This window comes from Scyliorhinus torazame, chromosome 4, assembly GCF_047496885.1.
Source record: "Scyliorhinus torazame isolate Kashiwa2021f chromosome 4, sScyTor2.1, whole genome shotgun sequence".
In the NCBI taxonomy this organism is placed as follows: Eukaryota; Metazoa; Chordata; class Chondrichthyes; order Carcharhiniformes; family Scyliorhinidae; genus Scyliorhinus; species Scyliorhinus torazame.
In genome coordinates this window covers 23,179,350-23,196,682 of record NC_092710.1, presented here as the reverse complement: position 1 = coordinate 23,196,682, position 17,333 = coordinate 23,179,350, and the positions used below count along the sequence as shown (strand labels likewise).

The 17,333-nt window shown below is 53.4% G+C and overlaps 1 protein-coding gene across 1 annotated transcript; it reads right to left on the bottom strand.

Annotated features, from left to right (window-relative positions):
• Positions 1–7,115: 7,115 nt before the first annotated feature.
• LOC140410146 (beta-1,3-galactosyltransferase 5-like) lies at positions 7,116–16,368 on the bottom strand. Its single transcript, XM_072498107.1, has 2 exons — positions 15,463–16,368; positions 7,116–7,698 (listed from the first exon to the last, which is right to left on the bottom strand). The coding sequence occupies exons 1-2, from the start codon at positions 16,103–16,105 to the stop codon at positions 7,676–7,678; spliced, it is 666 nt and encodes a 221-aa protein (XP_072354208.1). The 5' UTR covers positions 16,106–16,368; the 3' UTR covers positions 7,116–7,675.
• Between the last annotated feature and the right edge of the window lie 965 nt (positions 16,369–17,333).

Genomic DNA, 17,333 nt, shown 5'->3' with positions numbered 1-17,333 from the left:
GGGTCAGTACTGAGGGAGTGCTGCACTGTCAGAGGGTCAGTACTGAGGGAGTGCTGCACTGTCAGAGGGTCAGTACTGAGAGAGTGCTGCACTGTCAGAAGGTCAGTACTGAGGGAGTGCTGCACTGTCAGAGGGTCAGTGCTGAGGGAGTGCTTCACTGTCTGAGGGTCAGTACTGAGGGAGAGCTGCACTGTCAGAGGGTCAGTACTGAGGGAGTGCTGCACTGTAAGAGGGTCAGCACTGAGGGAGTGCTGCACTGTCAGAGGGTCAGTACTGAGGGAGTGCTGCACTGTCAGAGGGTCAGTACTGAGGGAGTGCTGCACTGTCAGAGGGTCAGTGCTGAGGGACTGCTGCACTGTCAGAGGGTCTGTACTGAGGTAGTGCTGCACTGTCAAGAGTGTCAGTACTGAGGGAGTGCTGCACTGTCAGATGGTCAGTACTGAGGGAGTGCTGCACTGTCAGCGGGTCAGTACTGAGGGAGCGCTGCACTGTCAGAGGGTCAGTACTGAGGAAGTGCTGCACTGTCAGAGGGTCAGTACTGAGGGAGTGCTGCACTGTCAGAGGGTCAGTACTGAGGGAGTGCCGCACTGTCAGAGGGTCAGTACTGAGGGAATGCTGCACTATCAGAGGGTCAGTACTGAGGGAGTGCTGCACTGTCAGAGGGTCAGTACTGAGGGAGTGCCGCACTGTCAGAGGGTCAGTACTGAGGGAGTGCCGCACTGTCAGAGGGTCAGTACTGAGGGAATGCTGCACTATCAGAGGGTCAGTACTGAGGGAGTGCTGCACTGTGAGAGGGTCAGTACTGAGGGAGTGCCGCACTGTCAGAGGGTCAGTACTGAGGGAGTGCCGCACTGTCAGAGGGTCAGTACTGAGGGAGTGCTGCACTGTCAGAGGGTCAGTACTGAGGGAGTGCCGCACTGTCAGAGGGTCAGTACTGAGGGAGTGCCGCACTGTCAGAGGGTCAGTACTGAGGAAGTGCTGCACTGTCAGAGGGTCAGTACTGAGGGAGTGCTGCACTGTCAGAGGGTCAGTACTGAGGGAGTGCCGCACTGTCAGAGGGTCAGTACTGAGGGAATGCTGCACTATCAGAGGGTCAGTACTGAGGGAGTGCTGCACTGTCAGAGGGTCAGTACTGAGGGAGTGCCGCACTGTCAGAGGGTCAGTACTGAGGAAGTGCTGCACTGTCAGAGGGTCAGTACTGAGGGAGTACTGCACTGTCAGAGGGTCAGTACTGAGGGAGTGCCGCACTGTCAGAGGGTCAGTACTGAGGGAGTGCTGCACTGTCAGAGGGTCTGTACTGAGGGAGCGCCGCACTGTCAGTGTCAGTACTGATGGAGTGCTGCACTGTCAGAGGGTCAGTACTGAGGGAGTGCTGCACTGTCAGAGGGTCAGTACTGAGGGAGTGCTGCACTGTCAGCGGGTCAGTACTGAGGGAGTGCTGCACTGTCAGCGGGTCAGTACTGAGGGAGCGCTGCACTGTCAGGGGCTGGTTTCGCACAGGGCTAAATCGCTGGCTTTGAAAGCAGACCAAGGCAGGCCAGCAGCGCGGTTCCATTCCCGTCCCAGCTTCCCCGAACAGGTGCCGGAATGTGGCGACTAGGGGCTTCTCACAGTCACTTCGTTTGAAGCCTCCTTGTCACAAGAGGCGATTTTCATTTCATTGTCGGCATCTCCAGTTCTTTGTTCATCCCAAATCTCAAATGCATTCTCGCCCAAACGCATTCCCGCCTGCAATCATGGCCATCAAAAACTTCCTGGCAACTGGAGTTGGAAGAAGTCACATCCTAAGGCACAAAAGCTGTGTGGAGATTTAAAAACAGCAAGGTGGCTATCGGCTGAAAGAGTCAATGTTTTCTGCACAAGCTGAAAGGGGAGGAGCAAAAGATTCTTGGAATTATCCATGTCGCTTCCTTTCAACAGGTTCTAAAACCCACATTGATCTCTCCGTTCTCAAACGGTGTACTTTTCTCTGCTAATTGTAATTTCTACAATTCTTCCCCGCGGAACTGAGCAGAGCGTTTCCACTATTATTCTTCGAGGTGCGTTGGTCCTGCAATAGCATTTGCCTCTCCCTGCTGGCATCGTAGAATTTACAGCGCCCATTCGGCCCATCGAGTCTGCACCTTTGCACTTGGAAAGAGAACCTTGCTCAAGCCTACGCCTCCCCCCCCCCCCCCTAACCCAGCAACCCCCATCTAACCTTTTTTGGACACTCAGGGGCAATTTAGCGCGGCCAATCCACCTGACCCGCATGTCTTTGGACTGCGGGGAGGAAACCGGAGCGCCCGCAGGAAACCCCCGCAGAGACACGGGGAGAGGGCGCAGACTCCGCACGGACAGTGACCCGAGCCCGGGAATCGAACCCGGGACCCTGGAGCGCCCCACATCCTCGCCACCACTGTTGGAGAACTTTCACAGCTGTTCAGCTGCTGTGTACTTTGTTCCCTCGAGTGTCCCAGATGACGCGCAGTTGTCGTTTAAGATCTTTACTCAAGCATGCAGGGAAGCCTGTCAACCAGCAGGTGGCTCACCGACTCCGCATCCAGTTCAGCACCTCAAAATTATCATCTGAATGATTAACATACACCAATAAAAAGTTTACAATTCTCTATTATTATCTGTAGCCTATTGTGAACACTCTCTTGATTAATATCCCTACTTTTGACACTCTATATTCCCGATATCAGTTAACCAATTGGTGGCTGGTTTAGCACAGGGCTAAATCGCTGGCTTTTAAAGCAGATCAAGGCAGGCCAGCAGCACGGTTCAATTCCCGAACCAGCCTCCCCGAACAGGCGCCGGACTGTGGTGACTAGGGGCTTTTCACAGTAACTTCATTTGAAGCCTACTTGCGACAACAAGCGATTTTCATTTTAGGGGCTGGTTTAGCACAGGGCTAAATCGCTCGATTCGAAATCAGGCCAGCAGCACGGGTTCAATTCCCGTACCAGCCTCCCCGAACAGGCGCCGGAATGTGGGGACTAGGGGCTTGTCACAGTCACTTCATTTGAAGCCGACTCGTGACACAAAGCGATTTTCATTTCGATTGTGTCGTCAATGCACTCACCGGATGACAATATCCAATCACAAACAAGGTGCGTTTGCATAATTACACTATCCAACAATTGGTGACTATTGGGACAAAAGAGAAAATGGTGGAAAATCGAAAGGTGTGGAAGGCGAGAGAGCAGAGAAAACATTACCCTCTGATGTTAGATTCTCTGCTGGGCGGAGACGACGGTGGGGGGGAGGGGGGGGTGAGGGGCGGAGACGACGGGAGTGAAGGGGCGGAAACAACGGGGGGCAAAGGGGCAGAGATGACGGGGTTGAAGGGGTGGAGACGACGGGGGTGAAGGGGCAAAGACGACGGGGTGAAGGGGCGGAGACGCCGGCTTCAATGAAGTCACTGCGAAAAGCCCCTAGTCGCCACATTCGGCGCCTGTTCGGGGAGGCTGGTACGGGAATTGAACCGTGCTGCTGGCCTGCCTTGGTCTGCTTTAAAAGCCAGCTATTTAGCCCAGTGTGCTAAACCAGCCGCAGTGGAGGCAACATTGCGACGCTCCTCCCATATTTTGAAGGTGTGAAAAAGAAACTAACCCTTTGAGTTCATCGTATCTCAACTTTGCTGTAATGGATTGCAACAAAACTAAGGGCTAGAAAACACGTCGCCTCTTGCAAAGGGGGGAAAAAACACTTCTCTGTTTACTGAGGCAGTTCATTAATTAGAGTTAATTAGTAATTAATTATTAAATTAGAGTGAACCCCTCTCTTCTCCAAATAACCAAGCTTCAATCCTGGATTGCCCCTTTGAATTTGACCGGAGCCACGTTTAAGACGAGAGTCAATCTGAGATCCAAGAATCAACTGAAAAGCAATGGCGGGGGGGAGGGCGGGGGGGGGGGGGGGGGCGGGGGGAGACCCTCTCTGGGGCTGGGACAAACTTGATGCGTAAGTATAGACGGACGTCAGCAAATCCCTTTTCCTCAGCACGAAGAAAATGACAGCTGTTGATGCCCAGATGTGCCTCTTGTCATGGCGCCCTGTGCAACCGTCAACTCCCATTCGCAGGTCGGTGACTCTGCAAGATGGCTGTGCTAATCTCTGTAACTCTGGGTCGCTAAACGTATCCGCTCAAACGCTCTCCCAGAATCACCCTCATCCCCAAGGTTCTGCCATCCGTTGAAGGCGTGACTTTAATCGCTGCTGGTAAAACTTGTTGAGCCAATGCCTTGGCGACCACCCACAATGGGAAAATATCTGGAAACTTCCTCTTCCACAGCCACAGGATACCGAGAGTGTAGAAGGAGGCCATTCGGCCCATCGGGTCTGCACCCAAACCCCACCTGAGCCCACACCTCCACTATCCCCGCAACCCACTAACCCCACCGAACGTAAGAACAATTTCGCATGGCCAATCCACCCTGAAAGAGAAACCCAGCCAGGCCTGCTACGCCGTCCCATCCCCATCACTGCACCTGACCTGCACATCCCTGGACACTGAGGGGCAATTTAGCGTGGCCAATCCACCTAACCTGCACATTTTTGGACCGTGGAATAAAACCAGAGGAAACCCGCGCAGACATGGGGAGGACGTGCAGTCACCCGAGGGGTGGGGGGGGGGGGGAGTTGAATCCAGGTCCCTGGCTCTGTGGGGCAGCAGTGCTAACCACTGTGCCACACTGTCTCTTTATCTTCCCTCATACTCTCTGTAATCGCGTGTGGAGCTGCAATCTTCACTCCTGCCAAATAAACCCCCCCCCCAAAGTAAATCTACCCCGCTTGCTGGGAACTTCTTCCTCACTCCGACAACTACTGGACCTGAAAATAAATCAGACTCCAACTGCACTCGATATAAGGGAACTGGAATACAATCTCCACCTATCCCATTCACTAATACCTCAGCTTTCACTGAGTCTTCAGGGGGAAAACCAAATGCCTCTTCAATGCGTGACACCCATGAAATAGTTATGGGTTTGGCGACATCATTTGATGAAAATGGGGTGACCTTCCCCTAAGACACAAAGCCTGTGTATCCCTCATCTACCTACGCCACCACTGCTATCACAGCAGTGTTTACTTCATGTCTCCTCCTTTTAGATCGAGATACAATCTACCCTACATTCCATTTCAGAATCTTCCATATGAACTCCCACAAGTTAGTATCATGGGTGTCATAGGATCTACAGTGTAGAAGGAGGCCATTCGGCCCATCGAGTCTGCACCGAAACCCCACCGAAGCCCACACCCCCACTATCCCCGCAACCCACTAACTCCACCGAACGGAAGGAATTTATCATGGCCAATCTACCTAACCAGCACATCTGTGGACTGTGGGAGGAAACCGGAGCACCCGGAGGAAACCCACGCAGACACGGGGAGGACGTGCAGACTCCGCACAGACCCAAGCCTGGGAATCGAACCTGGGACCCTGGGGCTGCGAAGCAACTGTGCTAACCACTGTGCTACCGTGTCGCCCACCCATCAGCTGTCGTCACAACCTCCAACGGGCTGAACGAACGTGTCCCACTTTATTGAAATGGTAACACCTAGACATTTCAACTTCCAATGTTCGTAACTACTTACTAAAATTGTTCTGTTTAACCCTTTCAGATTTCACACAAACATTTTCTGGCAGTTTCTTTAAATTCTGAGACTTTTGCCTATATGCTTCCTGAATTAATTTATATGCACCCAGAATAGTCTTTTGTACTTCATCGTAATCCTTAGACACCCCTTCTGACAAGGAAGGCCATCAGTTTATTTTGCACGCGAATTGTCCTTTTGTCCTTTGGGCCACTCCATTTGAGTGGCTATTTTCGAATGCCTCGACTTCCTTTCCCTCACATTTTGGGGGCGGGACCCACGCAGGCACGGAGAGAATGTGCAAACTCCACAAGGACAGTGACCCGGGGCCGGGATCGAGCCCGAGTCCTCGGCTTCGCGAGGTGGCAGTGCGCCTTTCATAGAATCAGAGAATTTACCGCGCCGAAGGAGGCCATTCGGCCCATCGAGTCAGCACCGGCTCTTGGAAAGAGCGCCCTACCCAAGGCCAACACCTCCACCCTATCCCCATAACCCAGTAACCCCACCCAACACTAAGGGCAATTTGGGACACTAAGGGCAATTTATCGCGGCCAATCCACCTAACCTGCACGTCTTTGGACTGTGGGAGGAAACCGGAGCGCCCGGAGGAAGCCCACGCACACACGGGGAGGACGCGCAGACTCCGCACAGGCGGTGACCCCAAGCCGGGAATCGAACCCGGGACCCTGGAGCTGTGAAGCAACTGTGCTCTCCACAAAGCTCCCGTGCTGCCCTTAAAGACTTCTGATACACCGGGATGTCTTTCCGGAGTTCAGCTTTCATTGTGATACTTCTGGGCTTGAGGTGGTTTCCCCTGGCAAGGCTGTTTGATGTCTCTGCAGACTCCGCATCATTTAATGTTGATAGCAAAGCGTGTGCTGGGCATCAACGTAAAAGAAATGGTTCTGACAGTCGAGCACAGAAATTTGAACGTTGACACATTTATGCATACTGTCAGTTTTCTGCCAGACGACCTTTCGCACAGCTTGGAGGCGACAGTTAAAATTGCAGAGTAATGTAAACATAGTTTTGGGTCGAACATTTGGACTTGACGTGACTGACGTAGCATTTCGACACAGCGCTCATCCTCCGCATCCCAAATTCAAACTGGACAAACTCAGCTGAGCCCACAGGTTACTAAAGGAGCTGAGCCAGGCCAGGAACAAGTCAGCCTGTGACCAAAGGGCCTGATGTGGGCAAAGTGTAATGCCCAGCATTTGCCTGTGAGCAGGCCTAAGGGTCCGGCCTGTTTGCCCCCTTATTTCCGCTTTCTTTTGTTTTGGTAAGGAGTCTTACAACATCAGGGTTAAAATCCGACGGGCTTGTTTCAGATCACTATTTTTTATTTTTTTATTCTTTTATTTTGCCGTCACTCTTTTTCGAACCATGGATGATGGACGGGCATCAGAATTCAGAAGTCACAGCAATCCCCTAGCTTCAGCTGGTTTGAGGAGCTGCAGAGCCTGTCGACGCCAGAGGGAGAGGGATGGGGTGGGACTTGGGATTGATTGAATCCCGCCCCAGAACCTCGCTCACACTCTCCAGAAAAGCTGCAAGTCTCCATTTCTGAAACTGCAGAGAACCGGAATGAATGAATCTACAAAGAAGGCTATTGCAGGCTTCAAGCAGAAACTTTAACCTGAACGCTTGCTGTAAAGGAAGGTGTTCTAAAAAAAACATCATCTGAAACAGATACTCTGTTTCCTTTGACCTTTTTTTTTTTTACCCCTGTCCACCCCTCTGTGTTTGTCTGTCTTATGTGTTTGTGTGTGTGTGTGTGTAGAGAATGGGGGGGAACTAAAATGGGAATTAGTTAATAGCTAACCAGCTATATTTTCTGCATATTTCATTTCTTCCTGGTTGTAAATAAACAGTAATTGTGTTTACATTTACAAACCTGGTGACTGTAATTATTGGTCGGCCAAGAGCCAAAGAGTTTGGGAATTTTTAAAAGAATTATTGGTTCATTCACTTGCGTTGTTGCTCCGGTCCAAGAGTGGCTGGAATTGACTGCGCAGTAGCCCAGAATGTCGCCACGCAGGGTCCAAGCATTGCCAGTCTGAATGAGGATGAATTTGTACCTCTTCACTTGCTATTCTTCTTTCTTAAGATCACCTGTACGTCAAATAAATTAAACAGAGCTCATTTATATCCCCAAAGCCGCAAGAGCTGCGAGGGACTAAGATCTCCCCCCTGTATTTTTTAAATAAAATATATGAAGATATATGCAATGCTATCTCTAAAATTTCAAATTGGACAAAGACCTCCAATGGCTGAATGTATGTCTGTCTGTGACCCCCCAAATGAAAGAAGCTACCTGGCAGTATCGGGGAAACCCACACATCGTTATGCCCGAAGAGACACTAATGCCAACCCCCGCCCCCATCGGGCTGAACAGACCAAATTCAAAGAGACTCCACTTTCAGTTCATGACCCATATTGCCCAACAGGAGTCTGCCCAGCCACAGGGACAAAACCTCCCTTTCAATCCTTGATGATTGAGACGTTTAACAATCTCACACACACAACGCACATCCCTCATCGAAGACGGCGTGGAGACGCGGGAGTCATGCGGCGTGGCTTTGGGGGACCAGTAATATCGCTTGCCGAACTGCATCGTCACAGTCTGGCGTTGTAGCATCTGACTGGCGCCCTCGCAGGCGAGGAGCTCAGGATCAGGGTGGGCATTGGGCCATATCGAGAATGCTGCTGGAATTTCTGTACAGTCGTCGACAAGACTGATTCATCTTTCTGTGCTTATCTCTTCATGTGACGCCAACACCACGGGGAAAATGAATCATCCAGCATATGTTTTAAGCTCATCGACCTGCGTGGACGAATATCTCATTAGACTTTGATTCTGGGCTCTGGGACACACTTGATACAATAATTATTTTCTCTGTGGTCTCTGCAATGTAAATGTTTATTTTGCCCTGTACGAATACAAAGGAAGCAACATTGTGACCTTCCTCCCTAGTTTGACAACGTGTGAATATACTAACCCTCTGAGTTCATCAGATCTTGAATTTGTCGTGGGATTACTAACAGAAAGTTAGAATCAAACCTGAGGGGTTGGGAAATACTGCTTACGCAGGGGAACCAATATACATTTCTGCTCACAGATCGGGGGCGAGAGGAGAAATTTGTGCCATTTAAATTAACCCTCTCCTATCTGCAGCAAAGGTTACTACATCAGAGCTCAAGCTATTGAAGATAACCCGAACCGGCCTCCCCGAACAGGCACCGGAATCTGGCGACTAGGGGCATTTCGCAGCAACTTCATTGAAGCCTACTTGTGACAATAAGCGATTATTATTATCGCATATTAACTGGATAGAGGATTGGCTTGCGAACAAAAAGCAGAGTAGGGGTAAAGGGGCCCTTTTCAAGTTGGCAAACTGTAACCACGAGCATCGCAGGGCTCAGTACTGGCACCTCAACAATGTACGATCTACGCAAATGATTCTGATGAAGGGTTTGAGTGTATGGCAGCTAGATTTACTGACAAGTAGAGACAGGAAAGTTGGTTCTGAGGAGGATACAAAGAGGCCGCAAAGAGATGTAGAAAGGTTAGGTGCATGGGCAGAGGAATGGAAACGCAAAATATGATTTGCGTGGAGCGATTGGAGAAATCGGTGGTACGGAGGAACGAATCGCACAAAGTCAGCTGCAGGTACAGCAAGTCATTGGGAAGCCAAGTGGAATGTTGGCTCCTATTACAAGGATAGGAGACAATGAAACTAAAGAAACATTGGTACAGCTATACAGGGAGTTGGTGAGACCACAACTAGAGTCCTGTGTACAGGTTTGGTCACGCTCCTTAAAGAGGGAGATGATGCACAATCAAGTCCACGAGGAGTCATATCGATTCAGCTTTAATCAGATAGAACTGTACCCAGCAGCGAAGTTACAGAAGTGAAGGCTGCTGGGGATGGCACTGGTTCTTATACCCCGCCTCTCAGGGCGGGGCTATGTACATTGCCCAATGGTAGACCCCGCGGTCTAGCCAATGGTTATTCCTCTCTCTGGTACCGCAATACCTGGTATTACCACATTCACCCCCTGTTAAAAAAAATAGCCAGCGGGGTGATGGCCAGTATTGCCGTCGCCTTCTTCTGGTAGGACCAGGTATTGCAGGTACTATGCTATCGAGGGTTGCGGAGAAAGTTCTTGCGTTGTTAATTCTTCTTCACGGTGCTGCAATCAGTCGATCGGGCGGCCTGGTCGTCCTACTGGAGCGTCTAGGTTTCGGCGGCGATCCTGGTGAGGGCCCCGGCGGTTGTGACTCCGGGAACGTGGTGTCTTCCTCCCAGGCAGTTTCGTCACCCCTAGGCGGCGCTGTAAGGTCGAAGGATGGGCAGAAGGAAGGGGTGCCTGTAGGGGGCGTCGGTGCCTGCTCGGCTCCGGGTTCTAGCGGCAGTACTGACCCTCCGGTCAGGTGCGGGGTGGGGGGTAGCAGTGGCTCGGGCGCACGTGGGGCTCCGGCGGGCACCAGGTCCCGGAGGGAGACCGTATCTTGGCGTCCGTCGGGGAACGCTACGTAGGCGTACTGGGGGTTGGCATGCAGCAGGTGGACCCTTTCAACCAACGGGTCCGACTTGTGCGCCCTCGCATGTTTCCACAGCAGGACGGGTCCGGGTGTCGCTAGCCAGGTGGGGAGCGAGGTCCCGGAGGAGGACTTCCTGGGGAAAACCAGGAAACGTTCGTGAGGTGTCTGGTTCGTGGTAATACAGAGCAGCGACCGAATGGAGTGAAGGGCCACTGGGAGGACTTCTTGCCAGCGGGAGACTGGGAGATTCCTGGACCGAAGGGCCAGCAGGATGGTCTTCCAGACCGTTCCGTTCTCCCTCTCTACCTGCCCGTTTCCCCGGGGATTGTAACTGGTCGTCCTGCTCGAGGCGATGCCTTTGCTGAGCAGGAACTGGCGCAGCTCGTCACTCATGAAAGAGGACCCCCTGTCACTGTGGATGTATGCGGGGAAACCGAACAGTGTAAAAATAGTTCTGAGTGCCTTGATGACGGTGGTTGTTGTCATGTCGGGGCCGGGGATGGCGAATGGGAACCGGGAGTACTCGTCAACCACGTTCAGGAAATACGTGTTGCGGTCGGTGGAGGGGAGGGGGCCTTTGAAGTCCATGCTGAGGCGTTCAAAGGGACGGGAAGCCTTTATCAGATGTGCTTTCTCTGGCCTGTAGAAGTGCGGCTTGCACTCGGCGCAGATTTGGCAGTCCCTGGTGGCTGTCCTGACCTCCTCGATGGAGTAGGGCAGGTTCCGGGACTTAATGAAATGGAAGAACCGGGTGACTCCCGGGTGGCAGAGGTCCTCGTGGAGGGCTCGGAGGCGGTCCACTTGTGCGTTGGCACATGTGCCGCGGGACAGGGCATCAGGAGGCTCGTTCAGCTTCCCCGGACGATACAAGATCTCGTAATTGAAGGTGGAGAGTTCGATCCTCCACCGCAAGACCTTGTCGTTTTTGATCTTGCCCCGCTGTGCATTATCGAACATGAAGGCCACCGACCATTGGTCAGTGAGGAGAGAGAATCTCCTGCCGGCCAGGTAATGCCTCCAGTGCCGCACAGCTTCTACTATGGCCTGGGCCTCCTTTTCGACTGAGGAGTGGCGAATTTCGGAGGCATGGAGAGTGCGGGAGAAAAAAGCCACGGGCCTGCCTGCTTGGTTGAGGGTGGCGGCCAGAGCTACGTCAGACGCTTCGCTCTCGACCTGGAAGGGGAGGGACTTGGCGATGGCGTGCATCGTGGCCTTTGCGATATCCGCTTTGATGCGCAGAAAGCCTGGCGGGCCTCCGTCAACAGGGGGAAGGTTGTGGACTGGATCAGGGGCGAGCCTTGTCGGCGTAATTAGGGACCCATTGTGCATTGTAGCTGAAAAGCCGAGGCAGCGTTTTAGGGCCTAGGGGCAGTGAGGGAGGGGGAACTCCATGAGGGGCGCATGCGTTCGGGTCGGGGCCTATGACTCCATTTCGCACTACGTAGCCGAGGATGGTGAGGCGGTCGGTGCTAAACAACGCATTTATCCTTATTGTAGGTCAGATTCAGGAGGTGCGCGGTCTGGAGAAATTTTCGGAGGTTGTGTCGAGGTCCTGCTGGTCGTGGCCGCAGATGGTAACATTATCGAGGTACGGGAACGTCGCGCGTAAGCCGTACCGGTCAACCATTCGGTCCATCTCGCGCTGGAAGACCGAGACCCCGTTTGTGACACCGAAGGGAACCCTTAAAAAGTGATAGAGCCGCCTGTCTGCCTCGAAGGCAGTGTACTGGCGGTCACCATGACGGAGGGGTAGCTGGTGGTAGGCGGACTTGAGGTCCACCGTGGAGAAGACTTTGTATTGCGCAATCCTGTTGACCAGGTCGGCTATACGGGGGAGAGGGTACGCGTCCAGTTGCGTAAACCAGTTGACGGTCTGGCTGTAGTCGATGACCATCCTATGCTTCTCCCCGGTCTTTACCACCACTACTTGAGCCCTCCAGGGGCTGTTGCTTGCCTCGATGATCCTTTCCTTCAGCAGCCTCTGGACCTCGGACCTGGGCGCTGTACCGTCTGCTCCTGGTGGCGACGGGTTTGCAATCCGGGGTGAGGTTCGCAAACAGGGAAGGTGGGTCGACCTTAAGGGTCGCGAGGCCGCAAACCGTAAGGGGGGTATAGGGCCGCCGAATTTAAAAGTAAGGCTTTGTAGGTGGCACTGGAAATCCAGCCCCAGAAGGGTGGCTGCGCAGAGACGCGGCAGCACGTATAGGCGGAAATTGCGGAATTCCCTGCCTTGGATGGTGAGGTTCGCGAGGCAGATCCCTTATCTGCACCGAGTGTGACCTGGAGGCCAGGGAGATCCTTTGTTTGACGGGATGGGTGACAAGAGAACAGCGCCTTACCGTGTCACGGTGGACGAAGCTCTCCGTGCTCCCGGAGTCGATGGAGGCACGACGTCACGTGGCCGTTGATGGCGATCGTGTGGTGGCCTTCACTAGCATCCGGGCCGATTCTGGTCCAGGGTGACGGAGGCCAGCTGCAGCAAGGAGTGAAGATCGGGCAGCGCATCGTCAGCCGTGTTGGGGGCTTGAGGCCCCATCCAAGATGATGCCGTCCATGGCTCGCACATGGAATCCGGGGACTCGGAAGATGGCAGCGGGGGGGAGCTAACTGGCGGCGCACGCTGCCCCAGCGTGGCGGAGGCCAGCTGCAACACAGGGCTTTGGTCGGGCGGCTCGTAGCCAGCCGTGCTGAGGGCTGGAGCCGGGCGTGCGCGGCGTTTTGGGCGGTGAGCGCTGGCCAGTCGGGGCCTGGAGCCGGGGCGTGCTGGCGTCGTTCCGGGTGCGCAGAAGACCGCGGCCACGGCGCGGGGCGGGGAGAGGTGGGCGGGTCGGGGCCTGGAGCTGCGGCGTTTTGGGCGGGGAGGAGTAAACTAGCGGCGCATGCTGCTCCAGCGTGACGGAGGCCAGCTGCAGCGAGGGGTTTTGGCCCGGCAGCGGGTAGCCAGCCGCGCTGGGGGCTTGAGGCCCCGTCCAGGATGGCGCCGGCAATTGTGCTAACCACTGTGCTACCGTGCTGTTCCGAGAAGGTTCACTTGGCTGGTCCCGTGATGCCGGGGTTTGACTTATAAGGAAAGGTTGGACGGGAGTTGTGAAGAATGGGAGGCGATCTTCCTGAAACATATAGTGAGGGGACCGGGCAGGGAGGATTTCTCCCCGTGTGGGGGAGTCCAGAATCGAGGCAGATTAAAAATAAGGGGTCCCCCATTTAGGCCGATGATCAGGAGAAATTATACCATTCAGGAATTCGTCAATCTTTAGAACTCTCAGCTCCAGTGAGCAGTGGAGACTTGACCATTGAATATGTGCATGGGCCGTGTTGGACACATCTTTGATTGACAAGGGAGTTTAGGGGTCTGCAGGGACGGAGTAGGGGGGGAAGGGAGGGCGGCAGACAATAATCAGATCAAGCATGATCTTCGTGAATGGTGGAAAAGACTGAGGGAGCCAAAAGGCTTAATCCTGTTCCTGTTTATTGTGCTCCAATGGTCTTATGGTCTAAAAAGGTATAGAGCGGGGTTCTCCGCTGCGAGTCCGCCCCGCTGCTGGTGGCAGCGAGGAGGCACAATTTACTCCTGCCATTCGCTGGCGCCGGGATTCTCCACTCCACCTCTGTCAATAGGAATTCCCCAGCCCACCAGGAAACCTGTGGCCGGGAGTGCATTGCAGTGGGCCCGAGAATCCCGGGCCATTTCCTGTTGTTGAGGCCGTTCTGTGGCTTTGAAAGAAAGCTATTATCATTGACGTCCCTCCTTGCCCAGGAAGGAGGCCTATTGGGCCCATGCACCAGCCTCCTGAAAGAGCGCCCTACCCAAGCCCACCCACTCCCCCTGGTCCCCATAACCCCACCTGCATCTTTGGACAGCATGGGGACAATTTAGCCGGTGGGCCAATCCACCCAACCTGCGCCTTTGGACTGTGGAGGAAACCGGAGCACCCGGAGGAAACCCACGCAGACGCACAGGGAGAACGTGCAGACTCGCGCAGACAGGATCGACCTGGGCCCCTGGTTTCATTTCATTTCATATCCTCGTATCTCAGATTAGAAAATTGCCGACATTCTGGGCTGGATTCTCCGCCGGGGGGGGGTGTTCCATTTTGGTCGGCAGCCCGGGGGGGGGGGGGGGGGGGGGGCGGGGGGGGTTCCCGACGGCATGGGGCTGCCCCACAATGGGAAACCCCATTGACCGGCCGGCCGAACGGAGCCTCCCGCCGGCGGGGGCCGGAGCGGAGATGTGGGGCGGCGGGGCGGGAGACTTGTGCCCCATGTTCCCTGAGAAGCGTTCGTAGATCTCAACAGTGCAGAGGGAGGCCATTCGGCCCATCGAGTCTGCACCAACCCTCTGAAGGAACATCGTACCTACGCCCACATCCAACACCTCCCACCTCGCCTCGGGGCAACTTAGCCGACACCATCCACCGAACCTGCACATCTCCGGACTTCCGTTTAATTTGACCATTTCTGGACACCCCCCCCCCCCCCCCCCCCCCCCCCGCTCCTTCCTGTGAAAGAGCGATCTAATCAGTTCCAATCTCACCCAGCTCTTTCCCCAGAACTCCGGAGAAAACCATTTTCCCCTTCCACAATTTATCCAGCTCCTCTTTGGAAAGTTATTCCTGAATCTGCTCACAGCGCCAGACAAATTCTCCACAGCTTCACCCTGATCCATTTATTATCAAAAATATCCTGAATACGAGAATATCAATTTTAAAATTACACGGGATGGCAATTTGCGACGTCGGCCTGTGCCTCAGGCTGTGGCCCAGTTTCAGCAGCTGGGAGACGTCAAACTGAGGCTCTGCAGCACCATCACTGGGGCGGAGGGTGTAATTCCAGCACGGCGGCCACTTAAACGCTATTCCCACAATGAATGATCTGAAGGGAAAGGAGGAAATGCGTGCAGGTAGGTCAGTTTCTTCAGCGAGAAGATAAACTAAACACCGTGTCGTGTCTCTGAGCAACACGTGTCACAGAGATGTTTGCATTTGCAATTAAGCCAGCATCGTAGCAACGAGGAGCTTACAAGTTGAAATGAAATGAAACTGAAATGAAAATCACTTATTGTCACAAGTAGGCTTCAAATGAAGTGACTGTGAAAAGCCCCTAGTCGCCACATTCCGGGACCTGTTCGGGGAGGCTGTTACGGGAATTGAACCCGCGCTGCCTTGGTCTGCTTTCAAAGCCAGCGATTTAGCCCAGTGCTAAACAGCCCCTGCTAAGTTTGCAATGATGTTGAACAGCAGGGGAATTAGGGGAAGTGTATTTGATGGGGTCAGCCTGAAGCCTCTTCCAGGTGGCCTCCCTCCTTCACCCGTCTACAGGGCAGTGCTCACCTGCTGCCTCTCCCAGTGCTTTCCAGTAGCTCAGCAGCTCGGAGGGATTCACCCCGTGAGAGGTGATGAGTTTCCGAAACTCGCAAACAGAAAACGTCACCTTCCAATTGTGGAACTTCTCCTCCGAGTGGATTTCCACTGGTGCAATCTTCAACTCCGCCAAGCACAGCCCGATGTAAACATCCTCCAGTTTAAAGTAGGGGATGATCCCGGAAATATTCCAGACTCGATTGGCAACATCGGCCGACAGCACGTACCCAGTGCCGGAGCAGAATGATGGGTATTTTTCCTGAGGATATTCTTGTTCACTGATGAACCATTTACTGGATATATCCCTGACAGGCCCTAAATTCCTCATGACGAAGCCGGTGAAGATGTTTGTGCGATTCATTCCCAACAAGAGCTCGGCCAGATAATCCACGTTAACAAACATGTCGGAATCGGTTTTCATCACGAAGGATGTGGACGGACAGAATCGGTCCACCCATTCCAGGCCCATCAGCACCTTGAGGGTCAGGTTGTAATAACTGTCGGTGAAACCTTTCTGGATGATGTCCTTGTGCAGTGAACTCTCTTTCTGCAGCTGTTCCTGATGCTCTCGGCTGTACCCCAGCAGGAAGTAGGTCACCACCCCTCTTGCCATGGGTGGTCCTCGCTCTGCCCCAGGTCTGGCGAACGGCCGAGCGAGCTTCCAACTGGTCCTGGGCACTGGTGACCAGAAGGACCAGGAATGGGGGGCCGGGTCTCACAGCGGCTATTCGGCAACATGAGGAAGGAGTGGTCACTTAACTTTGCAAAACGCCAGCGATAAACAACGTTAAGGGCTATATATCCAAGTATAATAAATGTGGGCAGATGAAACCAAATATATTTCTTTTTTGGAAGCAATTTGGAACAACTTCTAGCCAAAAATATCTTCATGCTTCGAGTTGCCTGTAAAGTAAAATAAACAAGTTGATTTTGGTAGAGTATTGCAAAGAAAAACACATCCCAGTTTAAGATTAATGGACCCGACTGGGAACACAGGAATACAAGGGTAACTCAGCCCCTCGAGATTGCTCCGCCTTTCAGTGACATTTTGGCGGATTTGACTCGTAACTTCATCATCGACAAGGCACAAGTCAGGAGTGTGATGGAATACTCTCCACTTGTCTGGATGGGTGCAGCTCCCAACAACACTCGAGAAGCTCGACACCATCCAGCACTGTTTAACTGGTACCTGATCCACAAGCATTCACTCCCTCCACCGCCGACGCACCGTATCGATTGTGTGTCCCATCTACAAGATGCACCACAGCAACTCACCAAGGCTCCTCAGGCAGCACCTTCCAAACCCACGCCCACCTCCATCTAGAAGAATGAGAGCAGCAGATACCTGGGAACCCCACCGCCTGGAGGTTCCCCTCCGAGTCACTCACCACCCTGACTTGGAAATATATCGGCCGTTCCTTCACTGTCGCTGGGGGGCAACATCCTGGATACTGCCTCCCTAACAGCACAGTGGGTGTACTGTAAGGTTTTCGGGCAATTCGGCCCATTTTGGACTGCCCAAGAATAAAACCCAGAGACTGTAAACTGGACACTTTTCAGCCAAGGGAATGTAACCAAATTTCCCAGCAGGCTTGGTCCGCTGAGCCGAGTAGGGGCATAGGTATTTACAAACCCCCCCCCAGGAGCTACAAGGAAGAAGGGGCCAGACAACTAGATAAGATTAAAACACAGACAAAGGGGCACGGGAATACACAGGGGGCCTGCCTGCAAGCAGGACAATGGGATGGTCATAGCCCCATGCAGATGTAAATGACTTGGCCTCCACCAGAGCAGAGTCCAATCAACACCCCATCAACATAGCGAGGTGAGAATAGCAGCGA